General features: G+C 41.5%; 1 protein-coding gene across 1 annotated transcript in view; it reads right to left on the reverse strand.

The window, feature by feature from the left end:
• The window catches only part of LOC139766688 (uncharacterized), a 375409-nt gene that overhangs the window by 169167 nt on the left and 182511 nt on the right, over window positions 1-23731 (reverse strand). The window contains exons 10-12 of the mRNA XM_071695606.1: window positions 21369-21513; window positions 20638-21196; window positions 10043-10160 (exon numbers count right to left, since the gene is read on the reverse strand). Coding sequence (XP_071551707.1) covers window positions 10043-10160; window positions 20638-21196; window positions 21369-21513 — 822 coding nt within the window. The remainder of the gene's footprint in view (window positions 1-10042; window positions 10161-20637; window positions 21197-21368; window positions 21514-23731) is intronic.

Raw genomic sequence — 23731 nt, forward strand, 5'->3', positions numbered from 1 at the left:
ACATACATATACCTCCCTGGGGATAGGGGAGAAAGAATACTTCCCACGTATTCCCTGCGTGTCGTAGAAGGCGACTAAAAGGGGAGGGAGCGGGGGGCTGGAAATCCTCCCCTCTCGTTTTTTTTTAATTTTCCAAAAGAAGGAACAGAGAATTGGGCCAGGTGAGGGTATTCCCTCAAAGGCCCAGTCCTCTGTTCTTAACGCTACCTCGCTAATGCGGGAAATGGCAAATAGTTTGAAAGAAAGAAGAAAGATCTCTCTTTTTAAACCAGGTATTCCCCATCACCAGTCCTTTTTCAGGAAATAAATCTACAAGCTCTTCACCATTTCCATTTACAACACTGAACACCCCATGTACACCAATATATTCCCTCAACTGCCACACTACTCACCTTTGCATTCAAATCACCCATTATTATAACCTGGTCTCCTGCATCAAATCTATAACACACTCACTCAGCTGCTCCCAAAACACTTGCCTCTCATGATCTTTCTTCTTGTGTCCAGGTGCATATGCACCCATAATCACCCATCTCTCTCCATCCACTTTCACTTTTACCCATATCAATCTAGAGTATACTTTCTTACACTCTATCACATACTCCCACCACTCCTGTTTCAGGAGTAGTGCTACTCCTTCCCTTGCTCTAGTCCTCTTACCAACCCCTGACTTTACTTCCAAGACATTCCCAAACCACTCTTACCCTTTACCTTTGAGCTTCGTTTCACTCAGCCAAAACATCCAGGTTCCTTTCCTCAAACATACCACCTATTTCTCCTTTTTTTCTCCCCTATAATTGCTGCGTACTTCCTTAACACATTTTCCTTTGAATAAAGGAACAATAACAGCTTTCACCCAATCCTTAGGCACAACCTTCTGTTTCCATGTTAAATTACATATCAGATGCATCCACTGTATTACACTTTCTCCTCCATACTTCAGCATTTCACCTATAATCCCATCCACTCCAGGTTCCTTTCCTACCTTGAGCCTCTTTATTGCCTTTCTTACCTCCCCTTTTACTTTAGACCCTTGCACTTGTATCCTCTTCCTTCCATTCTCCGTACCCTTGCATGTAACAATGGCAGCCTCCCCTTCTCTCACATTCATCAGTTCTCCAAAATATCCTTTCCATCTGTCCTTCATTTCCTCCTTTTGATTCAGCAACTCCCCTTCCTTACTTTTCACATTAAAATTTCCACTCTTACATCCACCTCTCCTTTTTCACCACCTTCCAGTATAGTTTCTTATTATGCTGAAACTTTTTGCTTAACTTCCTTCCAAAATCTTCTTCTACTCTTTCTTTGCTTTTCTCTATCAGCCTCTTAACATTCTGTTTATATAATTCATATACTTCCCTCCTCTTTTGCTGAACTTCTACTAAAACCTTCTTATTGAGCAAATCTACCATATGCCTTTTTCTTCTCTTTCACAGCATTTCCAATCTCTTCTGTCCACCATGCACTGCTCTTTTTATTCCTATATCTCATGACCTTGTATCCAACTACTAATACTACAACCTTTAATTTTATTTCTCTAAAAATTTCAGACCTCATTCACACATGACCGCATTTCAACGTTCACTACACTTCCATCCAAACTTTCAGTTACCTTCCTATCATATTTCCCCCTGCATTTTTTTTATTCATCTTTTTGCTTGCCAACACTTTTACCTCTCCATTCTTCCTGATCCTCATCATCTGAGGAAATGCAAAACGGTAAGTCTTTCCAAAGAATCTTCTCAACTTTAGCATCAAGCACAGCCTTTCTCAATCTTTCATCCACTGTCACACAGTCAATCAAAACCTTTTGCTCTTCCATCATTCCTCATCCAAGTATATCTGTGGATCATCTTGTGCTGAAAAAAGGTGTTTGCAAGGAATAAACCCCTCTCAACACAAATATCCACAAGTTAACTTCCATTCTCATTTATTCCAGGCACTACCCACTGGCCAACTATCTCACCAATTTCATCACATCTCACTTTCACATTCATATCACCCAATACAATCACGTTCCTCTCATTCTCAAAACCATTTATACAGTCATTCAAATTTCTCCAGAAAAGCTTCTTTTTCATCCTTATGTCGTACTGTCTTCATATTCACAAATGCATAAACGTACCTATGTTTACTTCACAATCCCAATGTTTCCTTTCACCCACACTATTCTTGATCCATTGCATCCATTCTCTGTAACACCCTCCTACACTCTTGGTGATAGTAGAATTGCATATCCTTCTTTCCCTCTTCCTTGATAACTTTCACTCATCTCATCCATACCACACCTCCTTCCATGCCTTCCCATAACTTCCATTCATCATTTCTATCTTCACTCCACACACCCTGCCCAAGGATATAGGTTTCCCCAATCCCTAGCAGATCCATGCTAAAACTTTTAAAACCTCTTTACAAACTCCCTCCTTTTACTGTCACCAGTCATCCCATTCACATTCAGTGCTATCATCCTCAATCACTTGTCTCTTTTAATCCTCAGTATAACTTGTAGACTCCAAAGCCACTTCTTAGCCTTTTGTGCCTCACCCTTAAGGGACAAGTCACTGGCAGAGAGCAACTCCAGCACAGTGTTTCCAGAGGCAGCGAGGCTACAAGATTGTCAAAAAAATATAAAGTACAGCACACCCCAGGTGTTTGTCTAAATTCAAAAGGATTGCCCTGATGGAGTCAGGCAATGCATCCCCCTTTAGTTCCACCACTAAGGAGTGTACTTACAAGGTCATCATAAGAGGGCAGGGTGAGACTTGGATACTATAGTAAAACTTGAGTATCCTCTCAAGGTACTGAAACTTAACAAATTTTCCCAGTTTTAAGCTTTTGTACTTTTCACAGAAGCAGCACCTCTTTTCTTATTGGTTACAACACTGCCACTGTCCTCTTTTTCAGCTTCTGCATGTTCCTCTTATTTTCCTGTTGCTTTCTCTTGTACACCCTCAAAAACTCACACTACTTCCTTACAGTTACCATCCATACACTTCTCTTCTCTCTTCCACAAACATACTAACATCCTTAATCCAATACACAGTACCCTTTCTCATCCTCACACAAGCCTTACACTACCTCTTGAACACTCCCAAACCATTCTGTCACCTTCTTCCTGAGCTTAGTTTCACTCAAAGCCAGAATATCAAGATTCCTAACTTCAACCACAACATACATTTCTTCCTCCTGCACATCCAAGTTAAATTCAGGCAGATTTGGACACACCAGGTTAAGCCTATGAAGAATTAAACCTTATTTAGATCTTTCTTCTAATCCTTCTTTTAGAAAGCAAAAATACGAGGAGGTATGACCCCTAACTCATGCCTATAACTGGATATCCCTCTCAGATGTCCCCAGGACAATTTTTCAAAGCCTCCCCACCCATACGCAAACTCTACCCAACAATAAACTGACCAGATCATGTGTTATGTTTTAATCCTGTGAGTTTACAAGATTTACTGACAATGCTTTTTTCCACTAACTGTGCATAACAAAGTACACAGCTATAAAAATCTGCCATCTCACCTTGAGCTGCCTCCCTACACCATAGTACAGTTGGCCTATTGGAAAACCCAGCCCTGTTCCCAACACTAACAATTTTTACAAAACAAAGGAGATACATGGGTAGTTCCCTTATTCTCCTATCTACAGTGATAACCTTAAATAAAAATACTGGATCCAGGCTTTCAAACCCAATACTAATACTGTTCAAACTTTTCAAGAGAATACACTTTGGCAGATACACATGATAGAGTTGATAGAGATGCTCTGTGGAAGGTATTAAGAATATATGGTGTGGGAGGCAAGTTGTTAGAAGCAGTGAAAAGTTTTTATCGAGGATGTAAGGCATGTGTACGTGTAGGAAGAGAGGAAAGTGATTGGTTCTCAGTGAATGTAGGTTTGCGGCAGGGGTGTGTGATGTCTCCATGGTTGTTTAATTTGTTTATGGATGGGGTTGTTAGGGAGGTAAATGCAAGAGTCTTGGAAAGAGGGGCAAGTATGAAGTCTGTTGGGGATGAGAGAGCTTGGGAAGTGAGTCAGTTGTTGTTCGCTGATGATACAGCGCTGGTGGCGGATTCATGTGAGAAACTGCAGAAGCTGGTGACGGAGTTTGGTAAAGTGTGTGGAAGAAGAAAGTTAAGAGTAAATGTGAATAAGAGCAAGGTTATTAGGTACAGTAGGGTTGAGGGTCAAGTCAATTGGGAGGTGAGTTTGAATGGTGAAAAACTGGAGGAAGTGAAGTGTTTTAGATATCTAGGAGTGGATCTGTCAGCGGATGGAACCATGGAAGCGGAAGTGGATCATAGGGTGGGGGAGGGGGCGAAAATTTTGGGAGCCTTGAAAAATGTGTGGAAGTCGAGAACATTATCCCGGAAAGCAAAAATGGGTATGTTTGAAGGAATAGTAGTTCCAACAATGTTGTATGGTTGCGAGGCGTGGGCTATGGATAGAGTTGTGCGCAGGAGGATGGATGTGCTGGAAATGAGATGTTTGAGGACAATGTGTGGTGTGAGGTGGTTTGATCGAGTAAGTAACGTAAGGGTAAGAGAGATGTGTGGAAATAAAAAGAGCGTGGTTGAGAGAGCAGAAGAGGGTGTTTTAAAATGGTTTGGGCACATGGAGAGAATGAGTGAGGAAAGATTGACCAAGAGGATATATGTGTCGGAGGTGGAGGGAACGAGGAGAAGAGGGAGACCAAATTGGAGGTGGAAAGATGGAGTGAAAAAGATTTTGTGTGATCGGGGCCTGAACATGCAGGAGGGTGAAAGGAGGGCAAGGAATAGAGTGAATTGGAGAGATGTGGTATACAGGGGTTGACGTGCTGTCAGTGGATTGAATCAAGGCATGGAAAGCTGTGTAGGTATGTATATTTGTGTGTGTGGACGTGTGTATGTACATGTGTATGGGGGGGGGTTGGGCCATTTCTTTCGTCTGTTTCCTTGCGCTACCTCGCAAACGCGGGAGACAGCGACAAAGTATAAAAAAAAAAAAAAAAAAAAAAAAAAAAACATGTAAAAACACGAAGAAAAGAATTATTACTAACTAGTAGGCAATGGCTCTTCTCCAGGTTGAATTTCAACTCTCTGGAATCTGATGGTTCTTTCGGGGATGGACGGTAACCTCATGGTGCGACTGTGGCGCTCTGTGTGCCCACTGAGATCCTGTGTAAAACAAATATCTATATAAGAAAATATTAAATTTTTGGAAGAATAGATTGTTTTGGAAGGAGGTAAATAAAGTGCTTAAGACAAAAGAATAAATGTGAACATCAGTGAAGGGGGCTAATGGGAAGGTAAAAACAAGTAGTGGTGAAGTAAGAAAGAGATGGAGAGAGTATTTAGAAGGTTTGTTGAATGCGTTTGATGACAGAGTGGCAGATATAGGGTGTTTTGGTCGAGGTGGTGCGTGAAGTGGAGGGTCAAGGAGAATGGTTTGGTAAACAGAGAAGAGGCAGTGAAAGCTTTGCGGAAGACGAAAGCCAGCAGGGCGACGGGTTTGGATGGTAATGCAGTGGAATTTATTAAAAAAAGGGGGTGACTGTGTTGTTGTCTGGTTGGTGAGGATATTCAATGTATGTATGATTCATGGTGAAGTGCCTGAGGATTGGCAGAATGCATGCATAGTGCCACTGTACAAAGGCAAAGGGGATAAAGGTGAGTGTTCAAATTACAGAGGTATAAGTTTGTTGAGTATTCCTGGGAAATCATATGGGAGAGTATTGATTGAGAGGGTCAAGGCATGTACAGAGCATCAGATTGGGGAACAGCAGTGAAGTTTCAAAAAAGGTAGAGGATGTGTGGATCAGGTGTTTGCTTTGAAGAATGTATGTGAGAAATACTTAGAAAAACAAATGGATCTGTATGTGGCATTTATGGATCTGGAGAAGGCATATGATAGAGTTGATAGAGATGCTCTGTGGGAGGTAAGTTGCTAGAAGCAGTGAACATGTAAGGCATGTGTATAAATAGGAAGAGAGGAAAGTGATTGGTTCTCAGTGAATGTCAGTTTGAAGCAGGGGTGCGTGATGTCTCCATGGACATTTAATTTGTTTATGGATGGGGTTGTTAGGGAGGTGAATGCAAGAGTTTTGGAGAAAGGGGCAAGTATGCAGTCTGCTGTCGTTGAGAGGGCTTGGAAAGTGAGTCAGTTGTTGTTCACTGATGATACAGCGCTAGTGGCTGATTCGGGTGAGAAACTGCAGAAGCTAGTGGCTGGGTTTGGTAAGGTGTATAAAAGAAGAAAGCTGATAGTAAATGTGAATAAGAGCAAGGTTATTAGGTTCAGTAGGGTCGAGGGACAAGTCAATTTGGAGGTAAGTTTGAATGGAGAAAAACTGGAGGAAGTGAAGTGTTTTAGATATCTGGGAGTGGATTTAGCAGCAGATGGAACCATGGAAGTGAGTTATAGGGTGGGGGAGGGAGCGTTGAAGAATGTGTGGAAGGCGAGAACGTTATCTTGGAAAGCAAAAATGGGTATGTTTGAACAAATAATGGTTCCAACAACGTTATACAGCTGCAAGGTGTGGGCTATAGATAGGGTTGTGTGGAGGAGGGTGTATATGTTGGAAATGAAATGTTTATGGACAATATGTGGTGTGAGGTGGTTTGATTAAGTAATGAAAAGGTAAGAGAGATGTGTGGTAATAAAAAGAGTGTGGTTGAGAGAGCAGAAGAGGGTGTATTGAAATGGTTTGGTCACATGGAGAGAATAAGTGAGGAAAGATTGACAAAGAGGATATATGTGTCAGAGGTGGAGGGAACGAGGAGAAGTGGGAGACCAAATTGAAGGTGGAAGGAAGGAGCGAAAAAGATTTTGAGTGATTGGGGCCTGAACATACAGGAGGGTGAAAGGCGTGCAAGGAATAGAGTGAATTGGAACGATGTGGTATACCAGGGTGGACGTGCTGTCAATGGACTGAACCAGGGCATGTGAAGCATGTGGGGTAAACTATGGAAAGTTCTGTGGGGCCTGGATGTGGAAAGAGAGCTGTGGTTTTGGTGCATTACATATGACAGCTAGAGACTGAGTGTGAACGAATGTGGCCTTTTGTCTTTTCCTAGTGCTACCTCACGGGGGGAGGGGAGGATGTTATATCATGTGTGGCATGGTGGTGACGGGAATGGATAAAGGCAGCAAGTACGAATATATACATGTGTGTATATGTATATGTCTGTGTATGTATATGTTGAATTGTATAGGTATGTATATGTGCATGTGTGGGGGTGTATGTACATACATGTGTATGTGGGTGGGTTGTGCCATTATTTCATTTGTTTCCTTACACTACCTGGCTAATGTTGGAGACAGCGACAAAAGATAATAAATATAATAAATAAGAAAATATCGGTGAAAGTGCGGGAGACAGCGACAAAGTATAATAAATATAATAAATAAGTGTGTGAAAGGAGAAAGTTAAAGAGTAAATGTGAATAAGAGCAAGGTTATTAGGTACAGTAGGGTTGAGGGTCAAGTCAATTGGGAGGTAAGTTTGAATGGAGAAAAACTGGAGGAAGTAAAGTGTTTTAGATATCTGGGAGTGGATCTGGCAGCTGATGGAACCATGGAAGCGGAAGTGAATCATAGGGTGGGGGAGGGGGCGAAAATCCTGGGAGCATTGAAGAATGTGTGGAAGTCGAGAACATTATCTCGGAAAGCAAAAATGGCTATGTTTGAAGGAATAGTGGTTCCAACAATGTTGTATGGTTGCGAGGCGTGGGCTATGGACAGAGTTGTGCGCAGGACGGTGGATGTACTGGAAATGAGATGTTTGAGGACAATGTGTGGTGTGAGGTGGTTTGATCGAGTAAGTAATGTAAGGGTAAGAGAGATGTGTGGAAATAAAAAGAGCGTGGTTGAGAGAGCAGAAGAGGGTGTTTTGAAATGGTTTGGGCACATGGAGAGAAAGAGTGAGGAAAGATTGACCAAGAGGATATATGTGTCGGAGGTGGAGGGAACGAGGAGAAGTGGGAGACCAAATTGGAGGTGGAAAGATGGAGTGAAAAAGATAAGATGGAGTGAAAAAGATTTTGAGTGATAGGGGCCTGAACATGCAGGAGGGTGAAAGGTGGGCAAGGAATAGAGTGAATTGGATCGATGTGGTATACCGGGGTTGACGTGCTGTCAGTGGATTGAATCAGGGCATGTGAAGCGTCTGGGATAAACCATGGAAAGTTCTGTGGGGCCTGGATGTGGAAAGGGAGCTGTGGTTTTGGGCATTATTGCATGACAGCTGGAGACTGAGTGTGAACGAATGGGGCCTTTGTTATCTTTTCCTAGTGCTACCTCGCACACATGAGGGGGGAGGGGGATGGTATTCCATGTGTGGCGAGGTGACGATGGGAATGAATAAAGGCAGACAGTGTGAATTGTGTGCATGGGTATATATGTATGTGTCTGTGTGTGTATATATATGTGTGTACATTGAGATGTATAGGTATGTATATTTGCGTGTGTGGACGTGTGTGTATATACATGTGTATGGGGGTGGGTTGGGCCATTTCTTTCTTCTGTTTCCTTGCGCTACCTCGCAAATGTGGGAGACAGCGACAAAGCAAAATAAATAAATAAATAAATAAAATCAGATTGGGGAAGAGCAGTGTGGTTTCAAAAGTGGTAGAGGATGTGTGGATCAGGTGTTTGCTTTGAAGAATGTATGTAAGAAATACTTAGAAAAGCAAATGGATTTGTATGTAGCATTTATGGATCTGGAGAAGGCATATGATAGAGTTGATAGAGATGCTCTGTGGAAGGTATTAAGAATATATGGTGTGGGAGGCAAGTTGTTAGAAGCAGTGAAAAGTTTTTATCAAGGATGTAAGGCATGTGTACGTGTAGGAAGAGAGGAAAGTGATTGGTTCTCAGTGAATGTAGGTTTGCGGCAGGGGTGTGTGATGTCTCCATGGTTGTTTAATTTGTTTATGGATGGGGTTGTTAGGGAGGTGAATGCAAGAGTTTTGGAGAGAGGGGCAAGTATGAAGTCTGTTGGGGATGAGAGAGCTTGGGAAGTGAGTCAGTTGTTGTTCGCTGATGATACAGCGCTGGTGGCTGATTCGTGTGAGAAACTGCAGAAGCTGGTGACTGAGTTTGGTAAAGTGTGTGAAAGAAGAAAGTTAAGAGTAAATGTGAATAAGAGCAAGGTTATTAGGTACAGTAGGGTTGAGGGTCAAGTCAATTGGGAGGTGAGTTTGAATGGAGAAAAACTGGAGGAAGTAAAGTGTTTTAGATATCTGGGAGTGGATCTGGCAGCGGATGGAACCATGGAAGCGGAAGTGGATCATAGGGTGGGGGAGGGGGCGAAAATTCTGGGAGCCTTGAAGAATGTGTGGAAGTCGAGAACATTATCTCGGAAAGCAAAAATGGGTATGTTTGAAGGAATAGTGGTTCCAACAATGTTGTATGGTTGCGAGGCGTGGGCTATGGATAGAGTTGTGCGCAGGAGGATGGATGTGCTGGAAATGAGATGTTTGAGGACAATGTGTGGTGTGAGGTGGTTTGATCGAGTAAGTAACGTAAGGGTAAGAGAGATGTGTGGAAGTAAAAAGAGCATGGTTGAGAGAGCAGAAGAGGGTGTTTTGAAATGGTTTGGGCACATGGAGAGAATGAGTGAGGAAAGATTGACCAAGAGGATATATGTGTCGGAGGTGGAGGGAACGAGGAGAAGAGGGAGACCAAATTGGAGGTGGAAAGATGGAGTGAAAAAGATTTTGTGTGATCGGGGCCTGAACATGCAGGAGGGTGAAAGGAGGGCAAGGAATAGAGTGAATTGGAGCGATGTGGTATACCGGGGTTGACGTGCTGTCAGTGGATTGAATCGGGGCATGTGAAGCGTCTGGGGTAAACCATGGAAAGCTGTGTAGGTATGTATATTTGCGTGTGTGGACGTATGTATATACATGTGTATGGGGGGTGAGTTGGGCCATTTCTTTCGTCTGTTTCCTTGCGCTACCTCGCAAACGCGGGAGACAGCGACAAAGCAAAAAAAAAAAAAAAAAAAAAAAAAAAAAAAACATGTAAAAACACGAAGAAAAGAATTATTACTAACTAGTAGGCAATGGCTCTTCTCCAGGTTGAATTTCAACTCTCTGGAATCTGATGGTTCTTTCGGGGATGGACGGTAACCTCATGGTGCGACTGTGGCGCTCTGTGTGCCCACTGAGATCCTGTGTAAAACAAATATCTATATAAGAAAATATTAAATTTTTGGAAGAATAGATTGTTTTGGAAGGAGGTAAATAAAGTGCTTAAGACAAAAGAATAAATGTGAACATCAGTGAAGGGGGCTAATGGGAAGGTAAAAACAAGTAGTGGTGAAGTAAGAAAGAGATGGAGAGAGTATTTAGAAGGTTTGTTGAATGCGTTTGATGACAGAGTGGCAGATATAGGGTGTTTTGGTCGAGGTGGTGTGTGAAGTGGAGGGTCAAGGAGAATGGTTTGGTAAACAGAGAAGAGGCAGTGAAAGCTTTGCGGAAGACGAAAGCCAGCAGGGCGACGGGTTTGGATGGTAATGCAGTGGAATTTATTAAAAAAAGGGGGTGACTGTGTTGTTGTCTGGTTGGTGAGGATATTCAATGTATGTATGATTCATGGTGAAGTGCCTGAGGATTGGCAGAATGCATGCATAGTGCCACTGTACAAAGGCAAAGGGGATAAAGGTGAGTGTTCAAATTACAGAGGTATAAGTTTGTTGAGTATTCCTGGGAAATCATATGGGAGAGTATTGATTGAGAGGGTCAAGGCATGTACAGAGCATCAGATTGGGGAACAGCAGTGAAGTTTCAAAAAAGGTAGAGGATGTGTGGATCAGGTGTTTGCTTTGAAGAATGTATGTGAGAAATACTTAGAAAAACAAATGGATCTGTATGTGGCATTTATGGATCTGGAGAAGGCATATGATAGAGTTGATAGAGATGCTCTGTGGGAGGTAAGTTGCTAGAAGCAGTGAACATGTAAGGCATGTGTATAAATAGGAAGAGAGGAAAGTGATTGGTTCTCAGTGAATGTCAGTTTGAAGCAGGGGTGCGTGATGTCTCCATGGACATTTAATTTGTTTATGGATGGGGTTGTTAGGGAGGTGAATGCAAGAGTTTTGGAGAAAGGGGCAAGTATGCAGTCTGCTGTCGTTGAGAGGGCTTGGAAAGTGAGTCAGTTGTTGTTCACTGATGATACAGCGCTAGTGGCTGATTCGGGTGAGAAACTGCAGAAGCTAGTGGCTGGGTTTGGTAAGGTGTATAAAAGAAGAAAGCTGATAGTAAATGTGAATAAGAGCAAGGTTATTAGGTTCAGTAGGGTCGAGGGACAAGTCAATTTGGAGGTAAGTTTGAATGGAGAAAAACTGGAGGAAGTGAAGTGTTTTAGATATCTGGGAGTGGATTTAGCAGCAGATGGAACCATGGAAGTGAGTTATAGGGTGGGGGAGGGAGCGTTGAAGAATGTGTGGAAGGCGAGAACGTTATCTTGGAAAGCAAAAATGGGTATGTTTGAACAAATAATGGTTCCAACAACGTTATACAGCTGCAAGGTGTGGGCTATAGATAGGGTTGTGTGGAGGAGGGTGTATATGTTGGAAATGAAATGTTTATGGACAATATGTGGTGTGAGGTGGTTTGATTAAGTAATGAAAAGGTAAGAGAGATGTGTGGTAATAAAAAGAGTGTGGTTGAGAGAGCAGAAGAGGGTGTATTGAAATGGTTTGGTCACATGGAGAGAATAAGTGAGGAAAGATTGACAAAGAGGATATATGTGTCAGAGGTGGAGGGAACGAGGAGAAGTGGGAGACCAAATTGAAGGTGGAAGGAAGGAGCGAAAAAGATTTTGAGTGATTGGGGCCTGAACATACAGGAGGGTGAAAGGCGTGCAAGGAATAGAGTGAATTGGAACGATGTGGTATACCAGGGTGGACGTGCTGTCAATGGACTGAACCAGGGCATGTGAAGCATGTGGGGTAAACTATGGAAAGTTCTGTGGGGCCTGGATGTGGAAAGAGAGCTGTGGTTTTGGTGCATTACATATGACAGCTAGAGACTGAGTGTGAACGAATGTGGCCTTTTGTCTTTTCCTAGTGCTACCTCACGGGGGGAGGGGAGGATGTTATATCATGTGTGGCATGGTGGTGACGGGAATGGATAAAGGCAGCAAGTACGAATATATACATGTGTGTATATGTATATGTCTGTGTATGTATATGTTGAATTGTATAGGTATGTATATGTGCATGTGTGGGGGTGTATGTACATACATGTGTATGTGGGTGGGTTGTGCCATTATTTCATTTGTTTCCTTACACTACCTGGCTAATGTTGGAGACAGCGACAAAAGATAATAAATATAATAAATAAGAAAATATCGGTGAAAGTGCGGGAGACAGCGACAAAGTATAATAAATATAATAAATAAGTGTGTGAAAGGAGAAAGTTAAAGAGTAAATGTGAATAAGAGCAAGGTTATTAGGTACAGTAGGGTTGAGGGTCAAGTCAATTGGGAGGTAAGTTTGAATGGAGAAAAACTGGAGGAAGTAAAGTGTTTTAGATATCTGGGAGTGGATCTGGCAGCTGATGGAACCATGGAAGCGGAAGTGAATCATAGGGTGGGGGAGGGGGCGAAAATCCTGGGAGCATTGAAGAATGTGTGGAAGTCGAGAACATTATCTCGGAAAGCAAAAATGGCTATGTTTGAAGGAATAGTGGTTCCAACAATGTTGTATGGTTGCGAGGCGTGGGCTATGGACAGAGTTGTGCGCAGGACGGTGGATGTACTGGAAATGAGATGTTTGAGGACAATGTGTGGTGTGAGGTGGTTTGATCGAGTAAGTAATGTAAGGGTAAGAGAGATGTGTGGAAATAAAAAGAGCGTGGTTGAGAGAGCAGAAGAGGGTGTTTTGAAATGGTTTGGGCACATGGAGAGAAAGAGTGAGGAAAGATTGACCAAGAGGATATATGTGTCGGAGGTGGAGGGAACGAGGAGAAGTGGGAGACCAAATTGGAGGTGGAAAGATGGAGTGAAAAAGATAAGATGGAGTGAAAAAGATTTTGAGTGATAGGGGCCTGAACATGCAGGAGGGTGAAAGGTGGGCAAGGAATAGAGTGAATTGGATCGATGTGGTATACCGGGGTTGACGTGCTGTCAGTGGATTGAATCAGGGCATGTGAAGCGTCTGGGATAAACCATGGAAAGTTCTGTGGGGCCTGGATGTGGAAAGGGAGCTGTGGTTTTGGGCATTATTGCATGACAGCTGGAGACTGAGTGTGAACGAATGGGGCCTTTGTTATCTTTTCCTAGTGCTACCTCGCACACATGAGGGGGGAGGGGGATGGTATTCCATGTGTGGCGAGGTGACGATGGGAATGAATAAAGGCAGACAGTGTGAATTGTGTGCATGGGTATATATGTATGTGTCTGTGTGTGTATATATATGTGTGTACATTGAGATGTATAGGTATGTATATTTGCGTGTGTGGACGTGTGTGTATATACATGTGTATGGGGGTGGGTTGGGCCATTTCTTTCTTCTGTTTCCTTGCGCTACCTCGCAAATGTGGGAGACAGCGACAAAGCAAAATAAATAAATAAATAAATAAAATCAGATTGGGGAAGAGCAGTGTGGTTTCAAAAGTGGTAGAGGATGTGTGGATCAGGTGTTTGCTTTGAAGAATGTATGTAAGAAATACTTAGAAAAGCAAATGGATTTGTATGTAGCATTTATGGATCTGGAGAAGGCATATGATAGAGTTGATAGAGATGCTCTGTGGAAGGTATTAAGAATATATGGTGTGGGAGGCAAGTTGTTAGAAGCAGTGAAAAGTTTTTATCAAGGATGTAAGGCATGTGTACGTGTAGGAAGAGAGGAAAGTGATTGGTTCTCAGTGAATGTAGGTTTGCGGCAGGGGTGTGTGATGTCTCCATGGTTGTTTAATTTGTTTATGGATGGGGTTGTTAGGGAGGTGAATGCAAGAGTTTTGGAGAGAGGGGCAAGTATGAAGTCTGTTGGGGATGAGAGAGCTTGGGAAGTGAGTCAGTTGTTGTTCGCTGATGATACAGCGCTGGTGGCTGATTCGTGTGAGAAACTGCAGAAGCTGGTGACTGAGTTTGGTAAAGTGTGTGAAAGAAGAAAGTTAAGAGTAAATGTGAATAAGAGCAAGGTTATTAGGTACAGTAGGGTTGAGGGTCAAGTCAATTGGGAGGTGAGTTTGAATGGAGAAAAACTGGAGGAAGTAAAGTGTTTTAGATATCTGGGAGTGGATCTGGCAGCGGATGGAACCATGGAAGCGGAAGTGGATCATAGGGTGGGGGAGGGGGCGAAAATTCTGGGAGCCTTGAAGAATGTGTGGAAGTCGAGAACATTATCTCGGAAAGCAAAAATGGGTATGTTTGAAGGAATAGTGGTTCCAACAATGTTGTATGGTTGCGAGGCGTGGGCTATGGATAGAGTTGTGCGCAGGAGGATGGATGTGCTGGAAATGAGATGTTTGAGGACAATGTGTGGTGTGAGGTGGTTTGATCGAGTAAGTAACGTAAGGGTAAGAGAGATGTGTGGAAGTAAAAAGAGCATGGTTGAGAGAGCAGAAGAGGGTGTTTTGAAATGGTTTGGGCACATGGAGAGAATGAGTGAGGAAAGATTGACCAAGAGGATATATGTGTCGGAGGTGGAGGGAACGAGGAGAAGAGGGAGACCAAATTGGAGGTGGAAAGATGGAGTGAAAAAGATTTTGTGTGATCGGGGCCTGAACATGCAGGAGGGTGAAAGGAGGGCAAGGAATAGAGTGAATTGGAGCGATGTGGTATACCGGGGTTGACGTGCTGTCAGTGGATTGAATCGGGGCATGTGAAGCGTCTGGGGTAAACCATGGAAAGCTGTGTAGGTATGTATATTTGCGTGTGTGGACGTATGTATATACATGTGTATGGGGGTGAGTTGGGCCATTTCTTTCGTCTGTTTCCTTGCGCTACCTCGCAAACGCGGGAGACAGCGACAAAGCAAAAAAAAAATAAAAAAAAAAATAAAAAAAAATAAATAAATAAAATACGAAAATATCGGTGAAAGAACTAAAAGAATTGTTATTCATTCTTATTTTCAAATATTTGCAGACCAATTAAATTCTTTTTTAATATCTAACTGCCCTAACAGCTTTAGCAAAGTAAGGCCAGAAAGAAACAAAGGCCTAATTTCTACACACAATCTAGAAGTCTTGTATAACATACCAAAGACAAAGACTACCATCCACATAAAAGCCTCACAGACTACTACATGTTAACCATGATTGTTTCACATGATATGGTTCAGCCCACTAGCAGCACTTGGCCTCCTATACATTACTCTAACTCATTCTCTAAAATACAATCCTCTCAGTCTGTCCAAGCCCTGATAACTTGAAGGCCCCTTTGACCCATCCTTCAATCTTCTTCTCAGTCTCTCCCTCTCCCTTATCCCATCACATACAGTGAAACCCTGTTCTGACAGACTATCCTAGGTCTGTAGGGCATCAAATTCTGGTACATCCCAAAATTCTCTCAGTCCTAAAAATTCACAATTTGCTATATATACTACAAACTTCCCATGGTCCAGTGGTGATGTGGTGTTCTGTATGTCCCCCCCCCCCTTACTGGAGGTGTTAGGTAATTGCAAAGGCTACTCTGGGTCAGAAGGAACTAGCTCCCATAGAGAGTATGGAATCACCTGGTCAGTAACTGGGGTAGAAATCATAAAATGAATTCTTTCCGAGCCAACAGTCCTGCACAAGGCAAAAACTATTTTCCCTATCATTATGATGGTCAATTTTTCAGTAATACTGAGGTGCTCCTGGACCACCTGTATCTGCCATGATGTACACAAAAATATAGCTTTCATAGAACAAAAAATACTGGTTATATAAGAACACAACCACCAAGTCTGTTTGTCTTAACCAAGTGCATGCTTATCTCAGACCAGTGAACAATAACCAAGCTAGGTCTGTTTTCTTTTGAAATTTCTACTGCACTGTGCAAATTGGTGTTCTTTGTAAATGTGAAGGTACAAAAACTAGTACTGTACTGTACTGCAATATGAACCTAAAGTAAATCAGTGTAAAACTACACATATATGTGCAGGGATAAGGACACGCGTGTGTTAGAGCAATAGAAAAACATGCACTTAGATGATGAGCTACAAGCCATCACATGTTCTTCTGATGTCCAGTGTCCAGGACTGAGGTTGGAAGGTAACAGACTCGAACACCTCCCCTGACTTTTGTTATGAGTGGACATGTTTCTTCATGAACTTCTAGTTCATCATTGTGATACAAAGAATGGCAAGTGCTCCACGGTTTAGCTGTCCTAGGTGTACTAAGGAATTCACACAGGAATTTTCTGCAAGGAAAGATGGTAAGTTCATTTCTTGTTTCTTCTTCAGTTGTTCAAAAAATTGCATTTTGAAATAAGGAAGAATGGTGAGGTACTAGAGAAACAAGTTAGGATGAATCAGTGCGTAAATGATGCAAGCTTTGTTACAACAAAGATAGATGATTTACCCTTGATATGAGAACTTAGAAAATTGGTTGATGGTGCGGAGATGAAGTTACAGGATAAAGTTACCTTCCAGCCCTGCTAGGAAAATTGTTGACAAGTAGGAGAAGTTCAGGAATGGTAGATTCCAACTCCCAGTGTGTTTAGTATACTGGAGGATGAAATACTGGGTGATTCATTGTATCATTCTGGCATGGGATTCATTGGTTAGGATCAGTACAAGGAGTTCTGTGTAAAAGGGAATACAAGAAATCTGCACTTTTCTGGTGAAAAATTAGAAGATAATTTTGGGAAGTTTAATAACACTGTCTCAAACACTGCCAAAGCTATTGAACTCTTTCTTTTTTTCTCAAAGACATAAACAAGGCAGGTAATCAGAACATGTAAAAACTTAAACATGGATTCAGGATAACTGGGTACGTGGCAAGATATGTACACCAACGGGCAGAGACCTGACACAGGAAAAGAACAAGGAATGTAGGAAACACAGTAGAAGAGAACACCTAGTAGTCAATTCTCAGGTAGCAGAGGTCACTTCAAGGGTAGTGACAGGGGCCAGGCCAGAGGAAGTATCTAGAAGGATGGATCAGCTAGCACTGAATGAGAATGATGCAGGTAGGGGAAAAGGCATGACAGAACTGCTTGAGATCAATTCCATGGAGAAGCAGGGACCTTGGCAGGTAGCAAACAAGATAGGGTAGGTTCAAACTGAGGTGTTGGATAGAGTTCACACCAATAGACTCCCCAATGCCATAGCTGCACATGTGCACAGCAACAGATAAAAGTCTCAGTAACCTATCAGAATATTTCATGTTAATGCATGGAGTATACACAAATTTTCAGTTAAAGATAGCTCCAATGGAAGAAAATTATGATATAACTGGTATTTGAGAATCTTAAATTTTAAAAATAAAAATTTTCTCACTGAATTCTCAATTCCTGGGTACACTCTATTTAACAGTGATGGCATCTTGCACTCTGTCAAGCTCATCATGCTGAAAAAATATTTCAACTGTTGATAAAATGTTTTCATTTTTGTAGAAATCAATGATAACTTTCAAAAGAAAATAATAGTAGGATCAGTTTGCAGGCCCCTAGCATTGACAAAAGAGGTAGATAAAAGACTCATAATGTATCTAACTATCTTTGATACTTGTTCCCTTAAGAGGATAGCCACAGCAAAATATCTGTAAAAGATGAACTCCAGTGCCGCTCCATACCCAGTATTATCCAAGAGCAGTAATTAGTAATGAACACAAGTTGATCATTGTGGGAGGACAACATATGACTTAGATGGGAAGAATCCATTTCAGTAGCTTGGGTTTTGGGTTCTACCTAAATTTTCTTAATAGTGCCCTAATACAAAAAGTGAAGAAACCTACTCATGATGAGAACATGTTAGATCTAGCTCTAGCTAAACATGATGATCATCCTAATAATGTTGAGGTTAGATAAAAAGACTGGTTCAAGTGATTACAGGCAGGTTATTTTTGAGTTAACTTTCAATTCTGCCTAGAATGCTGGTAAACAAAAGTTATGAAAACATACCAGATTTTAGACTTTCATACTTCAAAGATCTTCAGTTTGCTCTTTACAGGCAAACTTGGTATGATCATCATCAATGAAAATAATAACGACAAAGTTTTGGAAAGCAGTAAAGCATTCAAAGCACGGGAGGGTACATATGTGCAAATGCAGTTTAGACTTGTTTCCAAAATGAAAAAGAGATTCATGAAGCCTAATCAACATACAGGTAAAGTCATAACTTTGAAAATTGTCAATAGCCTCAAGTATGAGAGCCACATCTGAATTATGCTACTAACATGATATTCACTTTGAAAATTTTCAGGACTGATGTATAAATGCCACTTAAAACAATTTCTTTGCACCAACATACCAATCATATTGATAATATCCAATATTACCATATATGCACCACTTAAAAACCATTTCATTCTCTTGGTTAGTGTACACAGTTACACAAACAAGAGGGACTAATAAATATGCTCTGTACAAGAAAAGGCAACACTGGATATAAATGTATATCAATACACAGTGTAAAATTGTGCACTGCACATAGAATATATACAATGTATATAAATATCCAAAAACATTAACAATACACCATTCTCAATAAACTGAATTCCATAAAAAATAGAAAAAGGATACTTATCCATGGGATGGAAAAAGTCTGATAGCAGATGTCAAGCCACAAGCATTACTAAAGAATTCTGAGGTGCTGAGTAGCTAAGAGTTAGTGGATTGTGTACATCATCTCTGTGGCTGTCTCTGATTGCTGATGGCAGCTTCCAAACTGCGTGAGCTATTGTTATCATGGTTGAGTAATGGGGCAAGTTACAAACCAAGTGAACTATAGCTATCATGGTTGTGTGATGAGTGAAAATTCAGGAAGGCCAATGCTTTCTCACTGAAATAATGAGGGTTGAAAGGTTCTGACACTGACTTACCTGGAGATATGCTTAAAGATTTTGTGGGCCTGAACATGCAGGAGGGTGAAAGGAGGGCAAGGAATAGAGTGAATTGGAGTCATGTGGTATACAGGGGTTGACGTGCTGTCAGTGGATTGAATCAAGGCACGTGAAGCGTCTGGGGTAAACCATGGAAAGCTGTGTAGGTATGTATATTTGCGTGTGTGGACGTGTGTATGTACATGTGTATGGGGGGGGGGGGTTGGGCCATTTCTTTCGTCTGTTTCCTTGCGCTACCTCGCAAACGCGGGAGACAGCGACAAAGTATAAAAAAAAAAAAAAAAAAAAAAAAAAAAACAATAATACTGAACACAAATGCAATAATAATTTTCTTGAGGATGCTGAATAAACATTAAATGTTATGGTTTAATGTGCTTGGTTCTGTACAGTATATTGTTTCATTACATTCTTTCATAAAATCCTACATTATGAAGAAATATACAACTAAGAAAAACACAAGAAATCAATATAAATTAAATCACAACAGCATGTCCTGGTGGTAAGGGATCTGTAATTTTTCTGCTTTTATCTGTCTGTTTTTTATGTCCTGTTTACTGGAAAGATGTAAATAAGTGAGATGCAAGTATATATGTGTGAATGTTTGTTTTAGTAAAGCTCATGTCTTACATACTCTTTTTAGGTCATATGCAAAATAGGTTCACATATGCCCATGCACTGGTGCATGCAGTCACAGTTTGAAATATGCATTCTATATCTACTTACTTAGCACTAGCAGAAACAATATTTTGCATATGGGGGTCTGATCAAGTACGTAATGAAAGGGGAAGAGAGAGATGTGGCAATAAAAGAGTGTATTGAGAGATCGGAAGAGGGTGTGCTGAAATGGTTTGGACATAAGGAGAGAATCAGTAAGGAGAGGTTTTCCAAGAGGATATGCGTGTGTCAGAAGTGGAGGGAACATGGAGAAGCAAGAGACCAAATTGGAGATGGAAGGAGGGAGTGAAAAAGATTTTGAGTAATCAGGCCCTGAACATGCAGGAAGGTGAAAGGTGTGCATGGGTTAGAGTGAACTGGAGTGATGTGGTATACTGGGGTTGATGTGCTATCAATGGACTGAACCAACACGTGCAAAACACGCGGGATAAACCATGGAAAGTTCTGTGGGGCATGGATGTGGATAAGGAGATGGGGTTTTGGTGAATTACACATGACAGCTCGGGACTGGATGTGAGTGGATGTGGCCTTTCTTTTGTCTGTTCCTGGCCCTACCTCACTAAAACAGGAAACAGTGATCAGGCATGAAAGAAAAAAATAGAGATAGAGATTGAAACTGAGAGAGCTCATGAGATGGCCTTGATTACGGAATTCATTTGTGCATGTCACAGGAGAAGGGCATATGGGGGGACTGTTGGAGAGTTAATACTATGAAAAGCTCTCTTGGTTCCACTCTGTCTAAGTGAAAGGTAGAGGAAGAGGATTTAAATCTGTCCCTTCCTCAGTCACCTTTCTCTGGGATGGCAGGTAAAATTTTCTAGGAATATATGAAAATTATGGTGCAACACAGAATTATATTTTGCTCATGCCATCTGGACCCCTATACCACAGGACATAAACTGCATATAAAAGAGTACATATAGACAATGTGGCTGGATTATTACATATTCATTAAGTAAGGAGACAATAGGCAACCTACCTGATCTCCTGCAATTGAGTGATGAGCACGTCTAGGATGATGTGTAGGTGTAGGTGGGCACTGCTGAGGAAGTGGTGGTGGCAGTGGTGGGGTGGGGCGGGAAAGTCGATGATGTGGACGAGGTGGTGGTGTAGGAGCCTTCTCATCATCATCTGCTTCTCTGTTATCTTCCTGCCACCTCCTATCATTGTTTGAGTCTGTTAATACTGTTGCACCTCCTGGTAATACAGTTACTGCTGACACTGCACAAACATTTGTATGTGGAGAGGTAACTGAGCTGCTTAAAGTGGTCAATGAACCTCCAATGGCAGTACCAGATAATTCATTTATAGAAAGGGGTGGAGAAATTGTTGGTGGAGGTTGTGGGGGTGGAGGTGGTGGAGGTGGTGGTGGTGATGATGTGGCAACAGCTCCCTCATCACAATTATCAGGGCTTGTACAAACTCCTCCAGGCATCATACTTGGCAATGAGGTTGGAGTAGATGGTTCTGGAGTTACCACTCGACTGCTAGTCCGACTCCCACTGCACTCACTCTCCCCACTCTCACAAAAAGATCGTCTGAAAAGTAAGTAAGAGAAAAAGGTAAATAACCTTAAATTATCTGTCAATTTTTTATAAACATTTCCAGTGACATTAAAATATACATACGCATACTAAGTTTACATAGCAAGCTGAACTCCCTTTACAAATTTGATAAAAAATAACAGGATAAGTGAAAGCAGCTCGGTACCTTTTCTCATTGTCCATTGGAGGTACAAAGAATAATGGACGGTGGGTTGACAAGGGTTTTGGAGGAGGCCATTCCCATGATGTTGTCTTGGCAACATGATCAATGAAAAAAATCCTCCCATGGCTATCTTTTCTCGCTTCAACATCTGAAATGTGTCAATGACATAATCTAAAGAAAACTATCTATATCAATAGCTCTAGCACCATAATGTTTTTAAAAAGGCATTTTTTTTTTTTTTTTTTTTTTTTGCTTTGTCGCTGTCTCCCGCGTTTGCGAGGTAGCGCAAGGCATTTGTATTAATCTATTCTTTAAGTATGGCTTTCAGTTTAAACAATGATGTCTACAATACATTTCACTCTGACTCCACTGAGATCTCTTGGGTTATTCTCTCTCTTAATCGTTTTCTCTGTATGCCAAAATAATATCACACAGAATCCACTTCCCAACATAAATTCAAGTAACTCCATAACCTCCAATTAAAGACATCCACATGAAAGTGGTGAGAGCTGTGTAATACATGGTGTATATGCCTATTTCAACCTCCAGTTGTGATCATGTACTCTAGCAGCAAATAGCAAGTTAATTATGCAGTTCATAATGATTTCCTTTGGAATCTACTTAAACCAAGGTTGGCAGAACCATGGACTTAGGTCAAAGCATATCCATATTAGTTAACAGTAACTGATTTATATCTGAGGCCATATTCACTTTCAATGGAAATCAATTTGCAGAACTGTAGTCTCCAGCCTTACTTCTGCAGGCTGGCTTGAAGCCACAAACACCCAATGCCCTTGGGTAGCCTTGCTTGCAGGAACACACCCAGACTTAATTCTTTAATCTTTCCAATGCCTTCATGAGGTAATGAGAAATGCTAAACAATACTCTAACAATGGCATGGTACACCACATAATGGTATTCTATAATGGTATGGTACACAATAATCATGAAAAATTAAAAACCCTAGTCAATGACATAGAAAAGTCACTGCTTTGAGTATCAATTGCTTTACTGATGAATTTATATTTGAAAATATGTCAACATCAATTTCAAAAATATGAAAGATTTGAACTTACTAGACATTACCACAGCTTCAAGATATAACACTACCACACCAAACCACTCTGCTCCACCATTATTGCTTTCCTCCAGCAGACGCACTGTCCAGCTGACTGGAAGACTTCACGTCTCGCCAATACCAAAGTCGATAACCCCAGGACCTCTGCGAGTTTCGATCCACTGTGGCCATCACTTAAACCAGCTCACACTATGAAAATTTTGTGTTTAACCAGATTTATACGAATACTGCAAGTTCCATAGATGCTCAACACTTGGTAATAAAGAACTCTACCACCCACTGCCTTGTCAGCTTCCTACTCTTTTTCTATTGCAACCTAGAGAGACACACGGCCTTTGTGGCTCTCACTGCCACTTACATTGCTGAAGATTTTTACCTAATCAGCAACAACAAAACCATTAATAAATCCTTCAGCAATGTACTATAGAGAAGTCTCATTCTATGGCTTAAAAACAGCCTCAGTGAATTTTGTCATGCCATATGCCACTAGGGAGGCCCTGTCTCCCTTCCAGTCCATTATCAGTGACATCCAAAAGGATGCAAGGATGGGAAGCTTATCCTTCCTCTTCCTCATAAATCATGTCCTGATGAATGCTCCTCCTTGACAGAAATAGGTTAATATTTCTAACACTGGTATGTTGGTAAATGCTTTCACAACTACATCACTCAAAGAATATCCTTAACAGCTTCCTGAGGAGCAACACAACTACCATCTTCACCATAAACCAAACCAAAACTGCAGTCATGCATCTCAGCCTTAATTTCAACCTTGTCCCACCTTTTAATGTCTTACTAGGTCTCAGCCCCCTACGAGCCATATTGTCCTCAAACATTTCATTTCCAAAACATCCACCCTCCTCCCAACAATCCTATCTACAGCCCATGCTTCGCAACCATATAATATTGTTGAACCACTATTCCTTCATACATACCCATTTTTGCTCTCTGAGATAACATTGTCGCCATCCACACATTGTTCAACGCTCCCAGACCCTTCTCTCCCTCCCCTTCCCTGTGACTCACTCCCGCTTCCATGGTTCCATCTGCTGCTAAATCCACTGCCAGATATCTAAAACACTTCACTCCCTCCAGATTTTCTCCATTCAAACTTACCTCCCAATTAACTTGTCCCTCAACCCTACTGAACCTAATAACCTTGCTCTTATTTACATTTACTCTCAACTTTCTTCTTTCACACACTAACAAACTCAGTCACCACTGCTGTATCACCAGCAAACAACAACTGAATCACTTCCCAAGCCCTCTCATCCACAACAGACTGCATACT

Source organism: Panulirus ornatus, chromosome 58 (assembly GCF_036320965.1).
Source record: "Panulirus ornatus isolate Po-2019 chromosome 58, ASM3632096v1, whole genome shotgun sequence".
NCBI lineage: Eukaryota > Metazoa > Arthropoda > Malacostraca > Decapoda > Palinuridae > Panulirus > Panulirus ornatus.